General features: G+C 35.3%; 1 protein-coding gene across 1 annotated transcript in view; it reads right to left on the reverse strand.

Annotated features, from left to right (window-relative positions):
- Positions 1 to 767: 767 nt before the first annotated feature.
- The window catches only part of LOC114344529 (gamma-secretase subunit pen-2), a 45,281-nt gene continuing 21,338 nt past the window's right edge, over positions 768 to 24,710 (reverse strand). Inside the window, exon 3 of the mRNA XM_028295361.2 lies at positions 768 to 991. Coding sequence (XP_028151162.1) covers positions 852 to 991 — 140 coding nt within the window. The 3' untranslated portion in view covers positions 768 to 851. The remainder of the gene's footprint in view (positions 992 to 24,710) is intronic.

Consider the following 24,710-nt stretch of genomic DNA (forward strand, 5'->3'; position numbering starts at 1 on the left):
TGAGGAAAAAAATACATTAAGATTTATTTTATCTAATACTAATCCTTGCATTGAAAACATAAATAATAAATGCATTACTATTATAAAATACCTTGTAAATGTGTTGACATCTAACTGTCATCATGTAGAGACACATCAACTCGCTTTGCAACCCATGTGATGGGGAAAGTCATACTTTGTCGAAGGGCATAATTCTTTCTAAATACCATCCATCCTACTATGGAATTTTAAGAGAATATGCGATTATAATAAAATTATATACCATTTAAACGGTTCTCATCCTGGTATTTCTTTGGTGGCACAGCTTGCAATTAGCCTGTTTTTTAACACTGATGATGATTTTGTAAAAATCGAAAACTTTCTGTGATGTAGCCCTTGGAGGGATTTTAATAAATTATTGTATGCCTTTTACAAAGGATTTTTCATTAATTTTTTTTAGTTAAAACCTCGAAATCACTACTTAAATGACTAAATTAACATGGATTTTACATTAAACATAAAAAATTTATACTCATGTATACATACAAAGATCAATGAAATAAGACAGATAAAAAGCATTAAAATTAAATAAACCGCATAAAGAACGAACAATTAACAGAAACCGATTGCTAGTTTGGAAATTTTGTAGGTACTCTGGGTTTGTAAAAAGAAAGAGGCTACATGAACAATTTACTGCATAGTAGAATTTATAATTTTGGCTTCTAAAACCTTTTATTAGAATCCCTATGTTTATATAGAAAATATCACAGCAGCTTAAAGTATTTAAATTGGTTAAAATTCTTTAATTGTTAAAGTACAATATTTGCAAGTTTTAACACATAAGGTAATAAAAATAATCATTTTGTTTAAATTTAAGGTGAACCAACTGGTATAATAAAGGATATGTAATCAGCATACTCTCCCCACTTAAATCTATTCAACTGGAATGTTATTACCCACGCAATGAGTATTAGAAACCATACTGCAGATCCGATTGCTGAATAAATGACATCTGCAAAACAAAAACCTTCGGTAAAATAAAATAGAACCCGTAGGTGTTTAGTTAATTAACCAAATAAATATTTTTTGGATACTACCAAAAATAATAATTTGTGTAAGGTTTCTCATATCGTGGATATACTGTGAAAAGTGACAAAGTCAATGGATATGTTTACCCAGAGCCGTGCGGTACATATTTTCAATATGATGCGCAAGTCTTCGAAATGCCGCCCCTTAATAATACTGTTGAAATTTAAGTTTTAGTTTTTTAAAAGAAACTACCTACACAAAATGAACGAAAACTTTTATTTTAAAAACAAAACATACTTTAAATTAAATGAAATATAGTCCGTCCGCTATAACTTTTCCCATGCGGTACGATTCATTTTCAATCAAATTAAGTCAAAGCATAAATTGAAACGAACGTCGATGTATATAATATACATTTTGTATACTGTATAACTGTATACTATATTATTATATACTACACACATCGGCGTACGTTTCACTTTCTGTTTAAACTTAATTTGATTGAAAATGAATCGTACCGCATGGGAAAAGTTATAGCGGACGGACTATATGTATTAACACTACATACATTAAATGGGTAGGGGCAAAATTTGCTTGCAATGCTTTTTAAATGCATTCATTTTTTTTTCGAATCCAGAGAAAACTAATTAGTATTTTTGAAAAACTTAAACGCGCAGATTGAAAGATTAATTATTACCGAGGGCCGAAAGTCCCTGAAAATCTCTATATTGTTTATTTGAATAAATTACAGGGTAAAAAAAAGAGAAAATTGAGTGTACATAATTTCCAATATTTTATTAAAAAGAAACCTTTTGTTTATTCTAAGGACTTTCGGCCCTCGGTAATAATGTAATCTTTTAATCAGCGCGTTTAAATTTTTCAAAAATATTTAGGTAAGTATTATTTTCAGGATTCGAAAAAAAATGAATGCATTTAAAAAGCATTGCAAGCCAATTATTCTGCGCCTATACTCTTAAGTAACATTTACAAAAATGCTACTTGTTATGTTACACTTCAGTAGATGATCTAAACGGGTGTCACTACAGATATAGGGAATTCTGTGTGTTAGAGAGAGAGGTATATGATGTCACAGCTGATATAGGGAAGTATGTGTGTTAGAGAGAGAAACATGGTATCTCTGCTGCTATTGGTCCGATTTAAACGTACGACGGCTCGTTGGAATGGGCGGGAGATAACGAATACAAAAAAACATGGCGGCATAGTGCCAAAAGGGCGCTTTCCGATGTGACGACGTCCGATGGGGCGCGTTCCGATGTGACGGCGTTCTAGCGCTGATCGATCGGTGCGCGATACCAGATGTGCGATCGGTACCTTAATTTTTCGCGGAACGCGAAGCAGATGCGCGGTCGATACCTTAAGTTTTTCGCGGAAGGATCTCGTAGATACGAAGCGCGCGGCTGGTAATTTTGGAATTTAAATAAAACAACAACATAATGCAATTTTTTTATTAAAAGAACTATCACTAAAAAGGAACACAGCGGCGCAGCGGTGCGCGATACCAGATGTGCGATCGGTACCTTAATTTTTCGCGGAACGCGAAGCAGATGCGCGGTCGGTACCTTAAGTTTTTCGCGGAAGGATCTCGTAGATACGAAGCGCGCGGCTGGTAATTTTGTAATTTAAATAAAACAACAACATAATACAATTTTTTTATTAAAAGAACTTAAAAGGAACACAGCAATCTTTATTCGTATATAGTTACAATTTTGTTTAACAAAGTTTTTAATTGTTTTAATAGACCGTCTTCAGGGCAGGGTATCCCAAAAAGCCCCCAACTGAACGTTCCTGCTGCTACAACTTTACGTGTGTATTCGCTGTACTTATAATAGGTATTGTTTTGAAAAAAGTAAATAAACCCATCCGTGTACCGGAATGCTGATGTTATTTTATTTGGTATTCCGGGGAAGAGATCATTTATTGGGCCGCGGTTTAAGACATCTCCAGCTTCATTAAATTCAATGTATGAATTATCATTGTACAATAAATATGTTTGACCGCTGTTTGTTTGAAATAAGGCATTTATTTTGGTTCTCGTAGGTATAGAAGGAAACAAAACTTTTTTGAAGTTGTAAATTAGGGAAAGATGCGTCGTAATACCGATTATTGCTTACAGTTATTAAGTGTCCCTCGGAATTCTGAAAAACATGTGAAACTTGCGTAAACCTCAACTCTTTAGGGAGATAATCAGTAATTAATTCTGGATGTTGTGGAAGACGCATCTCATTTAAATCAAACTTCCATAAATATTTGTCAGACCCAACGTACATGCGATAATTTGGAAACTGTGGAGATGTAGCTAGAAACATGAAATCGGGATACTGAAGTAGACAGATGTTTTTTATTGCAGGTGTTGTCGGCAAATAGATCCTATTTTTCGAAAGTATTGTTTGCGTAACTGGGGCTGTTGACATCGATGTGGGGGCTTCTGTTTGTCCATATAGCCTGCTCATTGCCTTTTTATCATCATCATCAAAACTTGTCACATCTTGTTGATACCAAGGATACATAATAGACGAATCGCTATTACTATGTTCTAGTCCAAGGGTATGACCAATTTCATGCAGTAGGACAGCCAAAAAATTGGCTTCACCATCAGGAGCTCTGCCATTTCCTGCATACCACCGTTCATTGGCATCAAGATGGATTTCGATGCAATCGTTTACGCCAGGATAGTATGCGTGGGCTAATACTTTTCCAGGACCATCGAAATTAAATGGACATTTAGAGGTTCCTTGACAACTTGCTCGAAAACTATGATTATTTGACACCACAGTTATAGTAATATCCGGCTTTGAAGAAGGTATTATTACTCGTTTAAACTTTAAGTTAGATATTTTCTCCCATCTAACGAAAGCGTCTTCAGCAAGATGTATATAAACTGGATTACTAACAGCTTGAGGAAAATACCAACTTAATGTTGTTTTATTCCACTTCGAATGAATTGCATAGTTATTGTCGCCAACAGAACATCGAGGCTTATTCATCATCATATTCATAGTATCATTATTTAATGTTCCGGTCACCGGAAGATTGTATCTTTCTTGAAATTCAACTAAGGCCATATCGATACTAGAAATAGCATTACTTGATGTATTTAGATATCCAAATCGTTTAAGAAAAGAACTAGCATACTCCAGAGTGCTATTCTCTGCATACACAGATACAGAGAGCAACAATAAGACATGTAAACAGACAAGCATCTCGATTTATACTAAACCCAAAATTTTTTGGTAAAGTTATTTAAGAAAATATTTGAAGTAAAAATCGTTGAAAATAATGAAAATAAATGTTAGCAGATAATTTACATATCGCATAGGAAATAGCGGTTGAGGGTCTAATCGCATTACTATGCAATTTTCGTTATCATACCCACATTTTGTTATTGAGTTATATTTCTTATCATGTGCATAGAAAATGTTGGAATTTTTAAAACCAATGACAATGATAAAACTGAATATAATTTTGCACACGCACACTTTCTACAACACGTCATAGGGTGGGGCACGCAACCGTATAAATTTCAAAATGCACCTCAGGACGGTCTATTCCATAGTCTATTCCTTACTGTTAGTGTACGCTCGTTGTGGTTCAACTAGTTTTGCAAGGTAAGTGTTCTCTTAATTATTTTTTGTTAAATATTTTTTATTTTTCTTGTTTGATTTTGAATAAAACTTAATGTTTTCTGCTCTGCTATTTATAAAATCTCTTCATTCCAGCTGAGATTTATTATTTCGACATTAAATAATTATCTAATTGTCGACATTTTGAATGACATTTATTTTTTATTTTCTCGTAATTATTCGTTGTTAAAATCTTTTCGGTTTTTCAAGTTTTTGGTTAGCTATTTATAAAATTCCTTCATTCCAGATGAGATTTATTATTTTAGCACCTGATTGTCTACAAGACCTCATGTCAGCATTTTGAATGACAATTATTTTTTATTTTCTCGTAATTATTCTTTGTTAAATCTGTTCGGTTTTTTCAAGTTTTTGGTCAGCTATTTATAAAATTCCTTCATTTCAGATGAGATTTATTATTTTAGCACCTGATTGTCTACAAAAAAGACATGCTAGCATGACAATTATTTTTTTATTTTCTCGTAATTATTCGTTGTTAAATCTGTTCGGTTTTTTGGTCAGCTATTTATAAAATTCCTTTATTCCAGATGAGATTTATTATTTTAGCACCTGATTGTCTACAAGACCTCATGCCAGCATGACAATTATTCTTTTTTATTTTCTCGTAATTATTCTTTGTTAAATCTGTTCTGTTTTTCTTTGATTTTTTTAATTAATGTTTTCTACTCTGCTATTTATCCCTTTATTCCAGATGAGAGTTATTATTTCGACATCTGATTGTCTACAAACAAAAAAGACTTAATGTTAGCATGCTGAATGTCAATTATTCGTCATTCTTCGTAATTATTCTTTGTTAAATCTTTTCGGGTTTTGATTTTGAATACAACTCAATGTTTTTTGCTTGGTTATTTATATCACTCCTTCATTTCAGATGGATTTATCAAAAATTAATGCCTCATCTGTCGTAGCGAGGAAACCCGTGAAGAAACTCAAAGAATTACCGATCGACATTCCAGTACCCATTACGGGAGCCAAAATTGTGACGACAAAGTTTGGGCAAGCTGTTCTGTTAGATTTGGGGGAAGAGGTGGTGTTTCTACCGCCTAGAGTGACAGATACCTACAGCCCCGTCATTGAGGAGTTTTCGAGCGGGAAGTATTCGATAGTTTATCACGGCCTGGTGGACTGCGGCCAAAAGTACCAGCCCATGACATCATTTAAAATTATCTAAGCGAAAATACTGAGAGAAAGAGAGGTAAGCAATATGGATATTGTTAAACAATGTAAAAATTTACTGTTATTCATCAAAAGAATCAGAAAGATAGTTTTTGATAAATTCACAGCTAAAGACAAAGAAATTTGGGTGAAACGCTTAACGAAACAAATCAAAACTTGTAATAAAGTAATAAAAAAACGCACTTTGCCTATAGGTACAATTAGAAAACTGCAAACGCATGTAGGACATTTTAAACATTTTAAACAGATTATTTTCAATAGACATGTCGGTATGGGGCTAGACAACAAACTAAAACATAGAGTTAAATGGGAAAATGTAGTTTCCGCGTTTAAAAGTCGAATTAAAACTGGAGTTATAGTTAATTTATGGCATAAGGACTTAGCACATTTCCTAAATGATTGTTATATTATTTTTAAAAATAAAATCAGAAAAATTTTAAAAGCAGATAAAGTTGTTAAAGTTAATGTTTGTTTTTGTGGAGAATTTATTAAAAAATCGGGGGAGGAGGAAATTGTAAATTTTAAATATTTTAATACAAAAAATGCTGTACTAGACGTATCTACCGATACAGAGCGGTGGTTTTTTGAGAATGTTAAAGATAAAATAAATCTTAAATTATCCGAGTTTCAGGAAAGGGACTCCGGTTTTGCATTAAATAGAATTGTATCTTTAGAAGTAAATATTAATCGATATGAAATTGGAAATGGTTCCTCGTATATTAAACTTCCTGAGAGTATTCAAAAAAAGCGTGCTTGTATTAATGTAAAAAATTCTGATCAAGCATGTTTTTATTAGGCAATAGTTAGTGCCCTCTATCCAGCTAAAGCACATAAAGAACTCCCATCCTCATACCCATGGTACAGTACAGTACTAAAAACAGAAGACCTAGAGGCACCAATGCCGTTACATCAAATTTCAAAATTTGAAAAATTAAATAATATATCAGTCAATGTATTTGCTTTAGAATTAATAGAAAATAATGAAAAGTCATTTTTCACAGTATATCCAGCTAGATTAACTAAAACAGTCGTTGCCAAACATGTAAATCTTCTTTTAATTCAGAATCACTATTTTCCTAAATTAAACGATTATGAAGCACCTCCAGTGGATAATGATAATTCAGAAATTAAGTACCACTACTGCCACATTACGGATATGTCTAAATTAGTTGCTGGTCAATTAAATAAAAGAAAGGCCAAATTATTTCTTTGCAATAGATGCTTAAATTATTTTTCAACTGAAGGGAAATTGTCGGAACATGAAAAAATGTGTGCAGATATGAATAATTGTAAAATGTCTTTTCCTAAATATGATGCTGTTAGTTTTAAAAATTATACTTATAAACAAACAACGCCATTTGTCATATATGCAGATTTTGAGTGCATGTTAGAAAAAGTTACAGACCTCCAAACATCCTGTTGTACTAAAAAATATCAAAAACATATTCCGTATAGTGCTGGATACTATGTAAAATGTAGCTATGATGAAAAGTTGTCTTTTTTTAAGAGTTATAGAGGCATTGACTGCATGGAGTGGTTTGCTAATGAATTACCAAATTTAGCTCAAAGTATTCATTTGAAAATTAAGAAAATTATACCAATGCAGGAAAACCCGAGTACCAGTAAAGCCACAAGGTGTCACATATGCGAAAAATGTTTTTCTCCTACAGATATCATTGTTAAAGACCACGACCATTTTACGGGGGAGTTCAGAAATTTCGCCCACCAAGCCTGTAATTTAAATTTTAAAAAATTGTTTGTCGTCCCAGTTATTTTTCACAATATGAGTGGCTACGACAGTCATTTTATAATTTCAGAGTTAAGCAAAAAAGGAGATATTAGTCTACTTCCAGTCAATAAAGAAAAATACATTTCATTTACACTTAACGATGCTGTTACTAATATAAAATTTCGATTTATTGATTCATTAAGATTTTTAGGAGCCTCTTTAGATGAATTGGTCTCAACATTAAATAAAAATGACTTTAAAATTTGCAAGCGAGAATTTAGCAGGTTAAGTGACGATGAATTTAAATTAATAACTAAAAAAGGGGTATTTTGCTATGATTTTATTGATTCTTGGGAAAAATTAAACATTACCGATTTACCTCCAATAGAGGCATTTTATAATAAGCTAAACGATACGAATCTTACAGATGAGAAGTATGCTCATGCTAAAATAGTTTGGGATACCTTTAACATTGAAAATTTAGGTCAATATTCAGATTTGTACTTAAAAACCGATATTGTGCTTTTAGCAGATGTTTTTGAAACTTTCCGCAAAAAATGCTTTATAACTTATGGGTTAGATCCAGCCTGGTACTACACAATGCCCGGTTATTCTTGGGATTGTATGTTGAAATACGTGGGGTGTAACCTCGAGTTATTGCGTGACGTTGACATGATACTATTTATGGAGAAAGCAATTCGTGGAGGAATTTCAGTATGTAGCGGTAGAATGTCGGAGGCCAATAATAAGTACATGCCTAATTATGACCCCGCACAGCCCTCAAAATACTTAATGTATTTTGATGTCAATAATTTATATGGGTGGGCTATGGGAGAACCCTTACCCTACGGAGGGTTCGAATGGATGGATGCCAAAGACATTGATGTTATGTCTGTACCAGATGACTCTCCCGTAGGGTACATGTTACAAGTTGACTTAGACTATCCTCGCAAATTACATGATCTGCACTCAGATTTTCCATTCGCTGCCGAACACCGCAAAGCTTTGGGTTCAAATCATACTAAACTAATGACAACACTTTATAATAAAAAAGAATATATCGTTCATTATAGAAATTTAAAACAAATGCTGGCTAATGGATTAGTTTTAAAAAAGATACATAAAATTTTGAAATTTAAGCAGTCTGCGTGGCTGCGACCCTACATAGAATTAAATACTCGACTTAGAGCTGCAGCTACGAACGATTTTGGAAGAAATTTATACAAATTGGCCAATAATAGTGTATTTGGAAAGACTATGGAGAATATAAGGAAACAGAATAGTAAAACTAGTCAGATCATGGAATGGGCGATATGGTGCTAAAAATTTAATTTCTAGTGCCCGGTTTCATAGCAGAAAAATATTCAATGACAATTTAGTAGCTATAGAACTGATTAAATCAGATCTAGTTTTTAATAAATCCTTGTACATTGGCATGACTGTTTTAGATATATCAAAATTATGTATGTACCAATTTCATTACGACTATATGCTTCCAAAATTGGGCGCAGATAAATGTAATTTAATGTATATGGATACCGATAGCTTTATTTATGAACTGTACTGTCATGATGCATATGAGGAAGTAATAAAACAAGATCTATCAAAATTTGATACATCCGATTACGCTGTAGATAATATCTATAATATCCCTCGAGTAAATAAAAAAGTTTTAGGAGTAATGAAGGATGAAAATAAAGGAGAAATTATGACAAAATTTGTGGGATTACGATCAAAAATGTATACTTTTAAAGTTCAATCTGGTCGAATCACTAAAAAAGCAAAAGGGACTAAATATAATATAGTAAAAAATGTTATAAAATTCGATGATTATGTAAACTGTTTAAATGATTTTAAGGAACAAACTGCTACTCAACACTCCATTCGGTCATATAGCCATAACGTTTATAGTATAGAACAAACAAAAATTGCGCTAAGTCCTTATGACGATAAAAGATATTTAATTCCAAATAGTTTTAGAACCCTACCATTGGGACATTACAGTATTTTAGAATAGATTTTTTTTTTGTAGATGAATGTTCCATCATTGACCGACCTATCTATCAAAAAAATCTGTGAAACAACAGTATCAGCATCATATTTCATCGAGCAGTCCCCCTTGCCGTGGACATTAACAAAAATAATATTAAAAAAATTTCCTTTATATAAATGGGAAACGATGATAAGCAGTGCTAAAAATGATCCTATTCCTTCATATAAAGGAATAGAATTTATTGCTTGCTCTAAACACATACCGTCACATTTAAGAAATGTCGTATTAGGAAAGTCAGATTGGGGGAGTATATTTGAAGATGAACACTCCAGTTATTGTGTATGGGCTAATGGATATTATCTTAAGCAGCATCGCCTAAACGTATGTAAATCATGTTTTTTTGCATTCAAAAATGCTCATGAGACCTTAAATAAATTTTTACTGGTGCGTTACGACCATACTCACGAAGTTTATGATGCTGATGATATCGTTGAATGCGTATATCAGCAACCATATTATTGGTGCAATAGTTGTTTTACTCACGTTTTATTCGATTTAAAAGATTACGAGTCTTGCGTTAATGCATTACATGAAATGCCTAGAAATAACAGGTTTGATGATTCTGAACCAGAAGTCTGAAGTAGGCAGTAATATTGATTCTTTTGAGACGAATGATAGTGTCGAATATCCATAAGCTACTATCTCTCTTTCTCTCTTTTTTTGTAAATAATAAAGATAATATAATGTTATTTTTCTTTCTGTATTTTATTCTATAATAAAGATATATGTAAACATTTTTATTTGTTTTATTATGAGCACTTCCCTCATATGAGGCGCTCAAAGCAACAGTGACCTAATCCACATCCCACAATTTTACCAAAACCCTTTTATTACATTAAAGTTATCCATTAAGAGATGGCTTTAACGTAATAAGAGTGTTTTCGTAAAAATGTGGGGCGTGGGTTAGACCACTGTTGCTCTGAGCGCCTTATCACATCATAATAAAAATCTTATACTTTTTATGATAAAACGTTACGTTTTATGTGAATCTTATATGTTTTACGATAAAACGTCACGTTTTATGTGAAATAAAACTCCAAATTTGCAATTTTTATCATTTATTTAAATCATTAATTACCTTAATTTTATAAAAATAAATGAACTCCCTAAGAGCATTGTTTGTCATATCATCTGGCATTATCGAACAAAAAGCATACAATATTTGCAAGGGGTTTAAACTATCTGCAGTATTTTTACAAAAATCTAAAACATTATAATAATATTCACAAAAATTCAAATTTTCTAACAACTGCATACGAGGCGATAGCACACTAGTGTTAAGTTCAACAATTTGCTTCACTTCTTCTTCATCCATATAGTACTCCACACCATGCTTCTTAACAATAATGAATTTACAATCATCGTAAACTATCGGGGTAACAGTGCAGTATTCTTCGCATGGAAAAGTTGGGTGCATGAGGTCATCAGTTGATTGGAAAAAATCAATTAGTTGTTGTGTGATGATTGAAATAAAGGAATATCATTCGTATGCGCTGAGTGATATTCTGGTAGGTTTATATTGTTGAGATAAAATCACTGCAGGCGAAAATGATCTTGCAGGGCTTATACCACATTGTACTTCATAGCCCGATAACGTGTATTTTGTTGCAAGCAGGTAGAAAACTTCTGATTTGGCGGCAGCCTCATAATTTTCCAAAGCTCTATCTAATTCTTGATTATAGTCTTCGTTGCTAGGCATATCGATGCTAAATTCACAACCACCTGAGGAATACCCACTATCTTGAGAGCCACCTGAAGAATACCCACTATCTTGAGAGCTCATGTTCACTTGTACTGACATTGATACTGAAGCATGAGTTCTTTTATATTCCCCTACTCCTTGTGGTAAAAACAACCTCTTTGCAAAAAATGTATTGCTACGCGGCGGATTAAAAGATAGATCCTCCTAAACTACGTCATTAACGTTAATCCAGCTGTTATGTTTGCTGTCCATACCGAGCCATTTCACATACATCTTATTGCCTTTTCGTCTAAGTACTTTTTCAACCAAGTAAATGTCAGGGTTTAATGTTTTCTGTAATTCTTCTTCGTAAAACCCCCCGCTAATCGGTATACCGTGCATGTCTTCAAGCAAATACGTTATAGGATTTGTTATCTTAACTTTTACAATTTTAAATAATTCCGTCGTCCAATTGGGCGTGTAGGCCTTTTCAAATAAATGTTTTGTCTTTGAGACACGTACAATGTCACCAATTTTATATTTTCTTGGACCAGCAATTTTTAAATGACTATAACTCTTGTTTAAAATAGCTTTTTCGTTGGATTTGTTGACCTGAGATGGTTTGTATCCCGTTTTACTGTGCCTTGTATTGTTGTATTCCTCGGTAATTACAGGTAGAGCTTCTAACCATTTGTATGATCCATGTAAACTGAAATACTTGTACAACTTTGCTTTTAACGTTCTAATGACTCTTTCACAAATGGCGGCTTTTTTAATCGTGTAGGTGCTGTAATGATTAATTTCGTGTTTTTTCATTAAATTTTGAAATTTTCTGTTATAAAATTCTGTTCCCTGATCGGATTGGAGGTTCTTCGGAAGTCGTCGAGTATGGGCGAGAATATCCGAAAATGCTTGAGTAATTTCCTCGCCAGTCTTGGTCTTTAGAGGGCGTGTCCACACATATTTTGAAAAACAATCAATTACGACTAGTATTAGTTTAAAATTTTTATTTTGGTGTGCGTAAGGACGCATTTCGGCCAAATCCATTTGCCACAAGTCATCGATTCCTTTGATTATTGTTCGTCGACGAGGATAGATTTTTCGTGCTGGTTTATGCAATTCGTTCACCACCTGTTCCTTTTCTGTAGACATTTTCTTATTAACGACTTCCAGCATCTACATCTACAACATGTGTGCGCAATAGATCAATATTACGTACTATATCCTGTAATGTTTGCTCCACTTGTTTTAACCTCTGTTCCATCTTCATATCGTGCATCGTATGGTTTGCAAGTGTTTCTGCAGCTTCTTTTATGCTTTTATCCGCATCCTTTTTTAGTGTATTCACATCATCTTTGATTATTTTTTTCAATTTTTGCTCGAGAAGTGGAACTGTGGTTTTATGAAGCTCTTCTCTTACTTGATTTAGTTCGATCGCTAAATGTGGAACTGTGGTTTTATGAATTTCTTTTTGTACTTCGTTTAGTCCGACGGCTAAATCCTGTATATCATTAGTTTTTTGTTGCAACAACTTATTTATATTGTTCTCCGTATCCTTTTTTAGTGTATTCATAGCATCTGCGATTATTTTTTGTAGCTTTTGCTCGAGCAGTGGAACTTCTTTTCTTACTTCGTTTAGTCCGATTGTTAAATCTTTTATATTAATGGATTTTTGATCTAATATCGCATCATGGGCTTTAATTATTGGAAAGTATACGCTACGCATCTCATTTATTAGATTATCAACGTATTTTTTCGTTGCAGCATCACTATATTCTGATGGGTCCTTAACATTACAAATTTTCACATTTTCGGCATTAATGTTTCCGGCAGGAGTATGTGGAAATGTAACTCGTACTGCCTTTTGGGTGATACTGTTACGAGAGTGATGACCGAATTTGTCGACACTCATAATGGAAATGATGCCATCATTCTCAGTTACTCTATTATATTGGCTTCTTTTAGTTCATTGATGATAGCCACGATTTCGTTGTCGTGAGATGTGTTGCCGGCGTCTTTCGAAGCCACCAAGAGTTTAAGACGATCAACTAACTCATTGACGTCATCCCAATAAATATACTCTAAGGGTGCAGCGTTGTATGTTAAACGAGAGTCATCCAACCCCGTTCCTTTGACCGTAGATGAAGATGCTGACCGAGCTGTTTTCGTTCTGTGGTCGAGTTCTTTTTGTGAACGAGTTGCATGCTTTTTCATTGTTGCATCAGATGGTTTGAATAGAGGTTTAATAATAGAATGATATTTTTCTCCGCTGGAACCTTTAAGGCGTCCTAAGGTATCCAGATGAATCTCTGTGTTAATCAGCAGTGTTTTATACTTTTGTAAATCCTCATCATTATACTGTTCTGGGTTTGGGTTGGCATAAAATAAAAGGTGATATAGGCCTGGCGTACCACTTAACCTACGTTCTTCAAAATCCCGTTCTCGAATTATTACTATGTCTCCATTGTCTTTGTCAAAGTTTATTCGACGTTTTCCCAATATCCAGCCACTAATACTATCGTAAAATGGACCATAGTTTTTATCGATTTTATCGTCTTTTATCAAATATTCTTTTATGTACTTGTGACTTATTGGAGGATAGTGGTCGATATATTCGTCTGTGGCGTCCATCGGAATCTCGTTAGAACCGGAGATTGGCTCTTGAATGTTTTCATCAGATGCCTCGGGTGCATCAAGAAATACATCCTCATCCTCCTCCTTTTTCACCTCTTCTTTTTTAACATGTCCAAACTTGTTAGTGATAGTATGATGTAACGTTTTTGATGATTGAGCAATATCCTTGAGAGGCTTCGAGATTGGTTTAAAAAGTTTATTTAGTGACTCATCTTGCTCTGTTCTACCTAACTTCAATGCCAAATATTTTTTGCGAATTGATCTAGCCAATTCGGTAACTTTCTTCTTGCGAAGGGCAATGGCGACCGTATCATCTGGCATTTTGCTGGCGACTAAACAAACACCTTACAATTTTATATATTTATCAAATCCTTTGCGATATCGTCCATTGTTGAGAGCAAAATCTTTCATAATTACCACAGTACCATACCTATCTCTCCAACATTCTGAACACATTTTTTAAATTCATCAAATGACATGTCTGGCGATACGTGTTCATCAAATATATGTTTCAAATTTATCTCGTCTTGCTTGAACAGCACAATCATGTTACAATTGTCTCTTATTAGCTGCTTAGGTATTTTTGAATATGTTTGGCATAAGTAAGCCGCATCGATATCTTTATGTCTGCACATGGAATAATACTCACGAATCTTGTGTTGGCCATCACATGCGACATCGTCAAATAAAAACACAGAGTTTGGTTGAGCTTTGTTGGGATCAATAATTTCTTCATTGTCTTTAAATGGAAAATACCCTACACCTTTGACTTGCGCTAATGCATCTCGCAATAGTTGGTATTTCGGTTGAAAGAGGGATTTTGAATAAACATAGACATTTTTAAACTTGACGCCATTTGGACTAAATAAAAGTGATAGCATGGCGTTAGTTTTTCCACATCCACTTGGACCACAAATAATGGCTCTGAATGAGTTTGGTAATAATTTTCCATGTTTACTGTTGGTTGCTTTCTGTACAATATCTAGATTATCAATTGGTAACGTCTGCTCTTGTTGAATGACTCTCATCGTGTGTTAAACATAGTAAAAATATGAACAATATATTACCAATGTCACCAAATGCATGACCATCAGTCCAATGTTGGTGTTCAAAGGGGAAGGTCTTTTGAACTCTCTAATTAATAAACTTCCAGTTGAGCTTCATATTCCTGGTTATCAGTATTGTGGACCTGGAACAAAACTAAAAAAACGTCTTGCACGCGGAGATCCAGGAATTAATCCTTTAGACGCAGCTTGTAAACAACACGATATCGCTTATTCGCATCATACATCTCTCGAAGAACGTCACAAGGCCGATAAAGAATTGGAAGATAGGGCTTGGGAGCGATTCAAGTCTAAGGACGCTAGCTTTGGCGAAAAAAGTGCTGCTTTACTTGTAACCGGTGGAATGAAAACGAAAAGAAAGTTGGGAATGGGATGTCCTCGTCGTCGTGGAAGAAAGGGACGTTATTCTTTCAATCGGGATGTGGTACCTAAAATTGCAAAGTCCATGAAGAGAGGAGCATCGTTAAGAGATACTGCTTTGACAGCTGTACGAATAGCAAAATCGGTAATTAAAAAACTTGGTGGACGAAAAACAGTTGATCTTCCACGAGTGTTGCCACTAAAATCTGGAGGTTTCCTACCCCTCATACCCCTATTTGCAGGTCTTTCTGCATTGGGGGCTTTAGCCGGTGGTGCAGCAGGGGTGGCGAAGACTGTGGTTGACGCAAAGAACGCCCAAAAGAAATTGGAAGAGGATATGCGCCATAATAAGGCGATGGAACACATCGGCTCAGGTCTGTACTTGCGTAAGAAACCAAGAGGCGGATTCGGTTTGTATCTGAAAAAAAACTTCCAATAAAGCTACCCAATCGTCCGCTGTACGACTTAGAGATTGCGCATTACGCGAAAACACTTAAAATCCCACATTTTCGAGGTGTTTTCATGAATGACACTCTGCCTAGACACGGTCCTCGAAAACGTGAATGCGCAATAGTTAATCTAGATGCATCAACACACAGCGGAACACATTGGGTAGCATATAGAAAGATAAATAACGACGTAGAGTATTTCGATTCATTTGGTAATTTGAAGCCGACCAAAGAACTTGTTAAATATCTAGGTACACATACAAAAATTTTCTATAATAACCATCAGTATCAAACCTACAATCAAATCATTTGTGGACATTTATGCCTAAAGTTTTTATATAATGGAGCATATTAAAGGCATGGAACTGCTTCTGGATCATATATTTCGCAAAACACGTTTTGAAGAATTCAGTGAAGAAGAACTAAAATTAATACCGCTAGATTATATTATACGAACTGTAGAACCTATAGAATTGTTATATATATGGCATAAATTGCCTGGGGAATATCGACAAGAATTTAACCTGCAGATACTACTTCCCTGCTTCGTGCATTACAACAGACCTGATTGGAGGACTCATTGGGATGGCCCACCCGGTTCTCAAGCATCTTGTCATTTATGTAAACTTGCTTTAGAACAAATAAAAAAATGTGAATAAATTTGTTTTTTACTGTATATAAACCTATTAATCTATTGACCTGAATCAGTCATCATGTCGCAGTTGTTGAGAGTAAACAGCACCAATTACATATTCTCATTTCAACCTCCCACACCGATCGTATTAGATCCGAAAAAAGATTACGAAATAGCTCTTCGATTTTTCCATTCTTACAACAGTATACCAAACATCGAAAATTGCAAGTTTTATTACTACGATGTCAATAACCGAGTGCAACATTTTGATTTCCCTGATGGATGTTATGAAATTATCGATATTGAGGAATACATACAAAAGAAATTGGGGGCTGCCAATACATCTAAACCTGACATGATATTTAGTCTAAAACCTAACCACAATACGTTGCAGTGCGAAATCTTCAGTCAATTTAAAATTTCATTTCAACCAAATGACAGTCTTGGTACAATATTAGGGTTTTCTCCCGTAATACTAAATCCTAGACAGACACATTCTTCAGATCTACCTGTTAGGATTATTAAAGTATCTAGCATACGCTTTGAATGCAACATTAGTACCGGAGCCTTTGACGGTAACAGACCTGCTCACACGCTCTACGAATTTGTCATACAATCAAATCCTGGGTACGCAATTGACGAAACCCCTCACAATTTGTTGTATTTACCTGTTGTGCCACAGCGTGAAATTACCAATATCACTGTGTTGGCTGTCGATCAAGAAGGACGACCTGTGAACTTTAGAGGAGAAGAGAGCACATTGGTGCTGGAACTTAGATCAAAAAGCAGATGGGATTAGTAATAGAACAATCTACCCAGAGAACGCCATTAGTTGTGCAACCATCTCAGCAGCAATATCTTAAACAATCTACCTACAGAACACCATTAGTTGTGCAACCATCTAAGCAGCAACATCTTACGTCCGCAAACAAATTGTTTTTACAAACGTTGGGTTTTAAACTGAAAAAATGACTACAATGTATGGAAAGAGAGCGCGTTCAAACAACATCACAATGCCTCCAATATTTGATATTTATCGTAAGCCAATATTTGATGAATCGATTCGAAAGGCTGAATACCGAACTTATGCACCATTCATCAAATCATTCAACTGCAATGATATTGTCGAATTTAGCATTAATCAAGTTGACTCGTTTTTTGCAATGAGCGAAACCTTGTTATGCATTAAAGGATCACTCGAAATAACTGGAAATGGTGGCGTCAAACTAGCAAATAATGTGGGTGCCTTCCTTTTCGATTCGTGTACGTACAGCGAAAGCGCAAGGGAGATGGAAACAGTGCGGGATCCTGGCATCGTAAGTGCTGTACGTGCCATGACATGTTATACGCAAGAAGATTCTAATTATATGGTTATGGCTGGATGGAATTACCCTAAGGATCCAATTCTATACGCTGCAGATCATTCATTCAGCATACAGATGCCTCTTAAGCATGTTTTCAACATTTTTAATGATTATCCATTGATTACGTGTGGTCGTCAAACAATAAGATTAGTTCGAGCTCGAAATGATAACGATTGCATAGTTATTACAGAAAAACAAAACGCTGACAAAACTACAACTGTTACAACCGCTAAGATTAACATTACCAATATTGAGCTTAGAGTGAAGCACATATTCCCCAATGATGATATTAAATTGGAACTCATGAAATCTATTCAACAAGATCAACCTATAGTTATTCCGTTTAGAAAGTGGGAATTACATGAATTACCTGCTATTACGAGAGGTGCCAGGCGTGAAGTTTGGGCTGTTAAAACTAGCACATCAGTTGAAAGACCTCGTTATGTTATTGTTTTCTTTCAAACCAACAAACGCGACAAGATTACAGCTGATCCTACTTTATTTGACAATGTCAACATCCAAAGTATTAGATTATCGTTAAATGGAGAATACTGGCCAAACGAGAGAATGCAATTGGATTTTAGCAAAACCGATTACAATGAAGCCTATTTTAACTATACCGAATTTTATCCTAGCTACATACATTCCCAACAAAAACGACCTCTACTCGATTTCTCAGCTTTTAAGAATCGTGCATTGTTCGTTATCGATTGTTCGAAACAAGAAGAAAGCATGAAAGCATCCACCGTTGACGTAAAACTCGATATTGAAGCGAATAACGGTTTTCCCGACAATACCAAGGCCTATTGTATTATTATTCACGACTGTGTAATGGAGTACTTCCCTCTCACCGAAATTGTAAAAAGTCTAAATTAGATGCATGAGGTGTCAGTAGTACACGAGCAATCATCATGAGAATAGCATTCGTAGATATTCAGGGATTCGTTGTGGATGGGTGGTTTGTTCCTAAAGAACTTTCCATTGAAATAGGTTATAAACGAAGTCATTACATCTTTTTGCCTCCGAAACCATTCAATGCGCTAAGTAATGTGGATAAGAAGACCGCATCATACGTGGAGAAGAATCTGCTAGGCATCCGGTACTCTGATGGAGAAGTTGAACTATCTGAAATAAATAAGATACTGCAAACCGAGTTGTTATATACAGCTGACTGTATCTACGTTCGAGGGAAACAAAAAGCAGAATATTTGGATAAGAAACGCCACGTTTTTGGAATTTTTCCTCATATTATTGATGTTTGCAAGTTCGATGGTACGCCTCGTGCTGCTGGAAATCTTGGTTTTACTGCAAACCCCCCATGTCATGCCGCTGGATTATTTTCATGTGCAGAAACAAATGTGAATCGCCTGCGTGACTGGTTTGTCAATAAAATAATGCCAATGTAATTTTTCTGTGTACAAAATAAATATTTTTTAAAGTTATGGGTTTTTTATTTAAACGCCTTATTTATTGATCAAGTCTTATATTACATGATGATTCAAATTTTCTCTTAACAATTTTAAATATAATCTTTATAATTAAAATAAACACTGAAGCTAATATTATACAAGTCATTGCAAAAACATTATCTATTTCACTTTTCATGCTTTCTTTGTTCATCGTTGTTGGCGCCGGCGTCGATAACATCATTAATAGTAATTGGATGAATTCGCCTTGTTGGAGTTTCCCTAAATAAGTAATCCGCAGCACTTGAATATTCTTGTCGCAGCTGCTGGCTAAATTCCTTAGGTGTCCAGTCTATGCTGCTTCCCAGTGTTAGGTTCTCTATTTGTTTTATAACCTTATTTTTATCCTCATAAAATAAAACCTGACTTCTTAACTGTGTCAGTTTTTCTCTAAATTCTGCTAATTTACGTCTATACTCATTCAAAGACATGATGTTACTACCTCACGTCGCGCTGTGACAATAAGTTCTTGCGACTGAGCTCCCCATGACAATAAGGCCTACGCGACATTTCACGAGCCCACGTGACGTTTTGACGTGCTTTGACGTGACGTGCTTTGACGTGACGTTTTTACGTGGCGTGCTTTGACGTGACGTTTTTACGTGACGTGCTTTGACGTGACGTGCTTTGACGTGACGTTTTTACGTGACGTTTTCACGTGACATTTCACAAGCCTACGTGACGTTTTGATGCGACGTTTTTACGTGACGCGTTGACGTGCTGTGTTCCTTTTCTTTGCAAGTCAGGTTGGGTGGTCTAAGGCGTTGGCTTTAAGCACCGATGGGGTGCGAGGGTTCGAATCCCTCACCTGACACATTTTTATAGATGACCAGACACGTCACATTCTGTTAGGCACTGTCAGGCACTATACGGACAAGAAGATTACGTGACGTGCTTTGACGTGACGTTTTCACGTGACATTTCACAAGCCTACGTGACGTTTTGATGTGACGTTTTACGTGACGCGTTGACGTGCTGTGTTCCTTTTAAGTTCTTTTCATAAAAAAATTGCATTATGTTGTTGTTTTATTTAAATTCCAAAATTACCAGCCGCGCGCTTCGTATCTACGAGATCCTTCCGCGAAAAACTTAAGGTATCGACCGCGCATCTGCTTCGCGTTCCGCGAAAAATTAAGGTACCGATCGCACATCTGGTATCGCGCACCGATCGATCAGCGCTAGAACGCCGTCACATCGGAACGCGCCCCATCGGACGTCGTCACATCGGAAAGCGCCCTTTTGGCACTATGCCGCCATGTTTTTTTGTATTCGTTATCTCCCGCCCATTCCAACGAGCCGTCGTACGTTTAAATCGGACCAATAGCAGCAGAGATACCATGTTTCTCTCTCTAACACACATACTTCCCTATATCAGCTGTGACATCATATACCTCTCTCTCTAACACAGAATTCCCTATATCTGTAGTGACACCCGTTTAGATCATCTACTCACTTCTGACTTTAATTTTGGCAAACTCGTCAATCAAATTGTTGTAGTTTAGTGGGGATAGATAGGGGAGCGTTCAAGTATTACGTAACGCGATTTTGGAAGATTTTTAACCCCCACCCCTACGTAACGCACAACGCGATTTTTGAATATTTTTAACCCCCTCCCTACGTAACGCACTCTTATGGGAGTTTAACTATTGCGTAACGCAATTTTTGAAGATTTTTGACCCCCCCTACGTAATACTTGAACGGTCCCTAGGTGTAGCAGCTAATGAGAATTCTATTGAAATAAGAAATAAGTGCTAAATTTTTTAGTTTTTTTGTCTTATGGAGCTTTGTAAATAGTTTTTAATTTTTAAAAACTTGTTTTTCCACTAGCTACAGAGACAGGGAGTGTTAATAAAATTCTTAGTTTACAACTACATTTGCGTTTGGGTATAAAAAAATCAGGTCATTTTGGCACAAATAGTTCAAAACCTCTAAAGGTTTCATGGAGTATATCATTATATCATCTGATTTTCTTTTCTTTTTCTATTGAAAGTATTGAATGAAGATTCATACAATATTTTTCTAGTGTTTCATCATTTCCCATTTAAAAATGTCATCTAAAAATTTTTATTATGAGTTTCTAGAAGCGAAAATCGATCAATCAAAGAATTAACGGCAATGTCTAAAATATAGATGAACAAATTTATTTTAAATTTAGCTTTATTTGTTAAGAGCTCGTCCACAGATTTTTTGTAGTCAAATAAACGCTTTTTTCTTCTGGCTCGAATTTCATTTTCAGCTGGAAATTTGGAACTTATATCAAAATTTTCTGCAATTTCATTAAATTTTCATTTGGTCATTAGCCATATTGTCTGTAACTTTTCATTTTTCTATAGTTTCTGACATTTTTACACAATCTGACATTTTTTTATTTTACTGATTTTGCCGCTCCCCTTGTGTTGCCGCCTAATGCGATTGCCTCGCCGTATCATAGCACGGCACGGCCCTGTGTTTACCCCACGCATGGTTCGAAAATATCGTGATATTTCTATCTTCTTCTTCTTCTACTGCTGACTCCACTAATGAAGGTTGGCTATAACCATTGCAAATTCGTCTCTATCTTCTTCTTCTTCTTGACTGGCTTTACAACTCGGGGTGAGTCTTCGCCGCATCCACTATGGCCCTCCATCGTCTGCGATCTTGCGCTTCGATTTGCCATTGTTGTACCCCAATCCTAGATAGATCGGTTTCAACATCATCCTTCCATCTTTTTCTGGGATGGCCCACTGATCTTCTATCGTCTGGTCTCTCGAAGAACACTGTCTTTAGCACTCTGTCTTCCTCTGATCTTACTACATGACCTGCCCATCTTATCCGATTAGCTTTTATATGTCTGACGATGTTTTCAGTACCATATATAGTCACCAATTCAGCATTGCGGCGCCTTCTCCACTCTCCTGTCAATTCATCTCTTTGAGGACCAAATATCATTCTGAGGACTTTCCTTTCAAATATCAGCAATTTATTTATTTCTCGCTGATGTAGAGTCCATGTTTCACTCCCATATGTAACAACTGGGCGAATAATTGACATGTACAGTCTTAATTTAGATTGTCTTTTCAGCAGCTTAGATCTTAATAATGATGATAGGGAGTATAATGCTCTATTTCCCGCAGCTATTCTTGCTGAGACCTCTTTTTCTATGTGATTGTCCTCTGTGATTACTGCTCCCAGATATTTAAACTCTTTTACTACTTCAAAGTTGTGGTCATTAATAGTTACGTTCTGCCTAACTCTTGGTCTTGGATTTTTGGTCACCAGCATATATTTCGTCTTCTCTTCATTTATTCGAAGGCCCAGGTTACCTGTTTCCTCCTCGAGCTGTGAAAACACCTCTCTTACGTCTCTTGTAGAATGAGCGACTGCATCTAGATCATCGGCAAAGGCCAACAATAGTTTTGATCCTCGATTTGCGAATCTCCCTGTTAGTTCAGACGATATTTTACTTATTGCGTATTCTAAAGCCAAATTGAATAGCAATGGTGATAAAGGGTCTCCTTGTCTAAGCCCTGATGTTATACTAAATGGCATCGATGTTCTGTTTCCTATCTTTACCTATGCATATGAGTCTGCCACGCACATTTGAGTGAGCTGCACTAATTTTCTTGGTATTCCCATTTCTAGCATTGCTAGCCATAATCTGCTTCTTTTTATCGAGTCATATGCTTGCTGGAAATCTACGAAGATTTGGTGTACATCTCGGTTGAATTCCCAGTTTTTTTCTAATATTTGTCGGATGGTAAATATTTGATCTATTGTTGACCTTCCACTTCCAAAGCCGCATTGGTAGTCGCCTAGAATCTAGTCTCTATCTTCTGCTTTTCTTAAAAGCGTCTGTGTATTTAACCCGGTCCAGTCGTGAATGTTTTTCAGCCAGGATATTTGCAGTCTACCTGGACCCCTTTTTACTTCGCTTTTACCCTTCATAATCAGCTTACCAACTCATACTTATAATTTTTAAGTACAGTGGCCCAAATATGCTGTTTTTCTCTTTTTAATAGTGGACAAAAGTTCTCTGTCTCTTCCCATTTTGAGCAACACCATTTCGTCCATAATATGATCGGTCCACAGTATTTTCAAAATTTTCCTGAAAAGCCACATCTCAAAAGCTTCTAGCTTTTTCATTAGATCAACATTAATAGTCCAAGCTTCGACATTATAAAGAAGAATAGAGTGGATATAACCTTTTGCCATCCGATATCGGATTTTCAGATTGAGTCTTTCGTTACTCAGAAATGTCCTCATCTTCAAAAAGGCTGCTCTTGATTGCTCTATTCTTGATAGAATATCTGATTTCGGATTTAGTCCTGTCGCCAGGGAGGGTACAACGGCCTCCTTAATTCGGACGGACCCAAGTTTTTTGATGTATTTTGACCCGTAGAACACGAATTTTTTGGGTAACAGTTGATCCAGATGTCGATAAGATTGTTATAAACAAAGAACTTGAGGAATCACATAACAGCGATTTTTCTCAAAACAAAACACTTTTTTGGGCCATTCTAAGCAAAAAATGTTTTTACAAGTTTTTCGTAAGTAGGATGCATAGTTTTCGACATAAACGCGGTAAAACTGTCAAAAAATCGAAAAATTACAATTTTTGAACCCGAATAACTTTTGATTGAAAAATAAAATAGCAATTATGCTTACCGCATTTGAAAGTTCAAGTCAAATTCTATCGGTTTTGATTATTTTCATTGCTAAAAATTAATTTTTTTATTGTTAAACAAAGCTATAAAGACATAGTGCTTGAATGATGTTTTTAATGCATTTCTCATTTGAAATCGAACGAGTAGGCGCGCATACATACAATTTCTACGTAGATTAAGTACCTACATTAAAACGCATGCATTGGACACGGGAAACACTATGTGTTTATAGCTTTGTTTAACAATAAAAAAATTAATTTTTAGCAATGCAAATAATCAAAACCGATATAATTTGATTTGAACTTTCAAATGCAGTAAGCAGAATTGGTATTTTATTTTTTAATCAAAAGTTATTCGGGATAAAAAATTGCACTTTTTCGATTTTTTGAAAGTTCATCCGCGTTTATCTCGAAAACTTGCATCCTACGAAAAAACTTGTAAGAACATTTTTTGCTTAGAATCGCCTAAAAAATAAAAAAAAATGTTTTGTTTTGCGAAAAATCGCTGTTATGTAATTCCTCAAGTTCTTTGTTTATAACAATCGTATCGACATCCGGATCAACTGTTACCCAAAAAATTCGTGTTCTACGGGTCAAAATACATAAAAAAACTTGGGGAATCTTCATTTTTTTATCTGGATCCTTGTTATGACTTTACCTCTCTTGCTTATCACCATGGTTTTTGTTTTCTTTTTGGTTATTGTTAAACCAAACTGTTCCCTAGTATGACAAATTGTGCTTAGAAGCGTCTGCAGGTCTTTCTTACTTTCAGCGATAATAATGACTGTATC

Source organism: Diabrotica virgifera, chromosome 3 (genome assembly GCF_917563875.1).
Source record: "Diabrotica virgifera virgifera chromosome 3, PGI_DIABVI_V3a".
Taxonomy (NCBI): Eukaryota; Metazoa; Arthropoda; class Insecta; order Coleoptera; family Chrysomelidae; genus Diabrotica; species Diabrotica virgifera.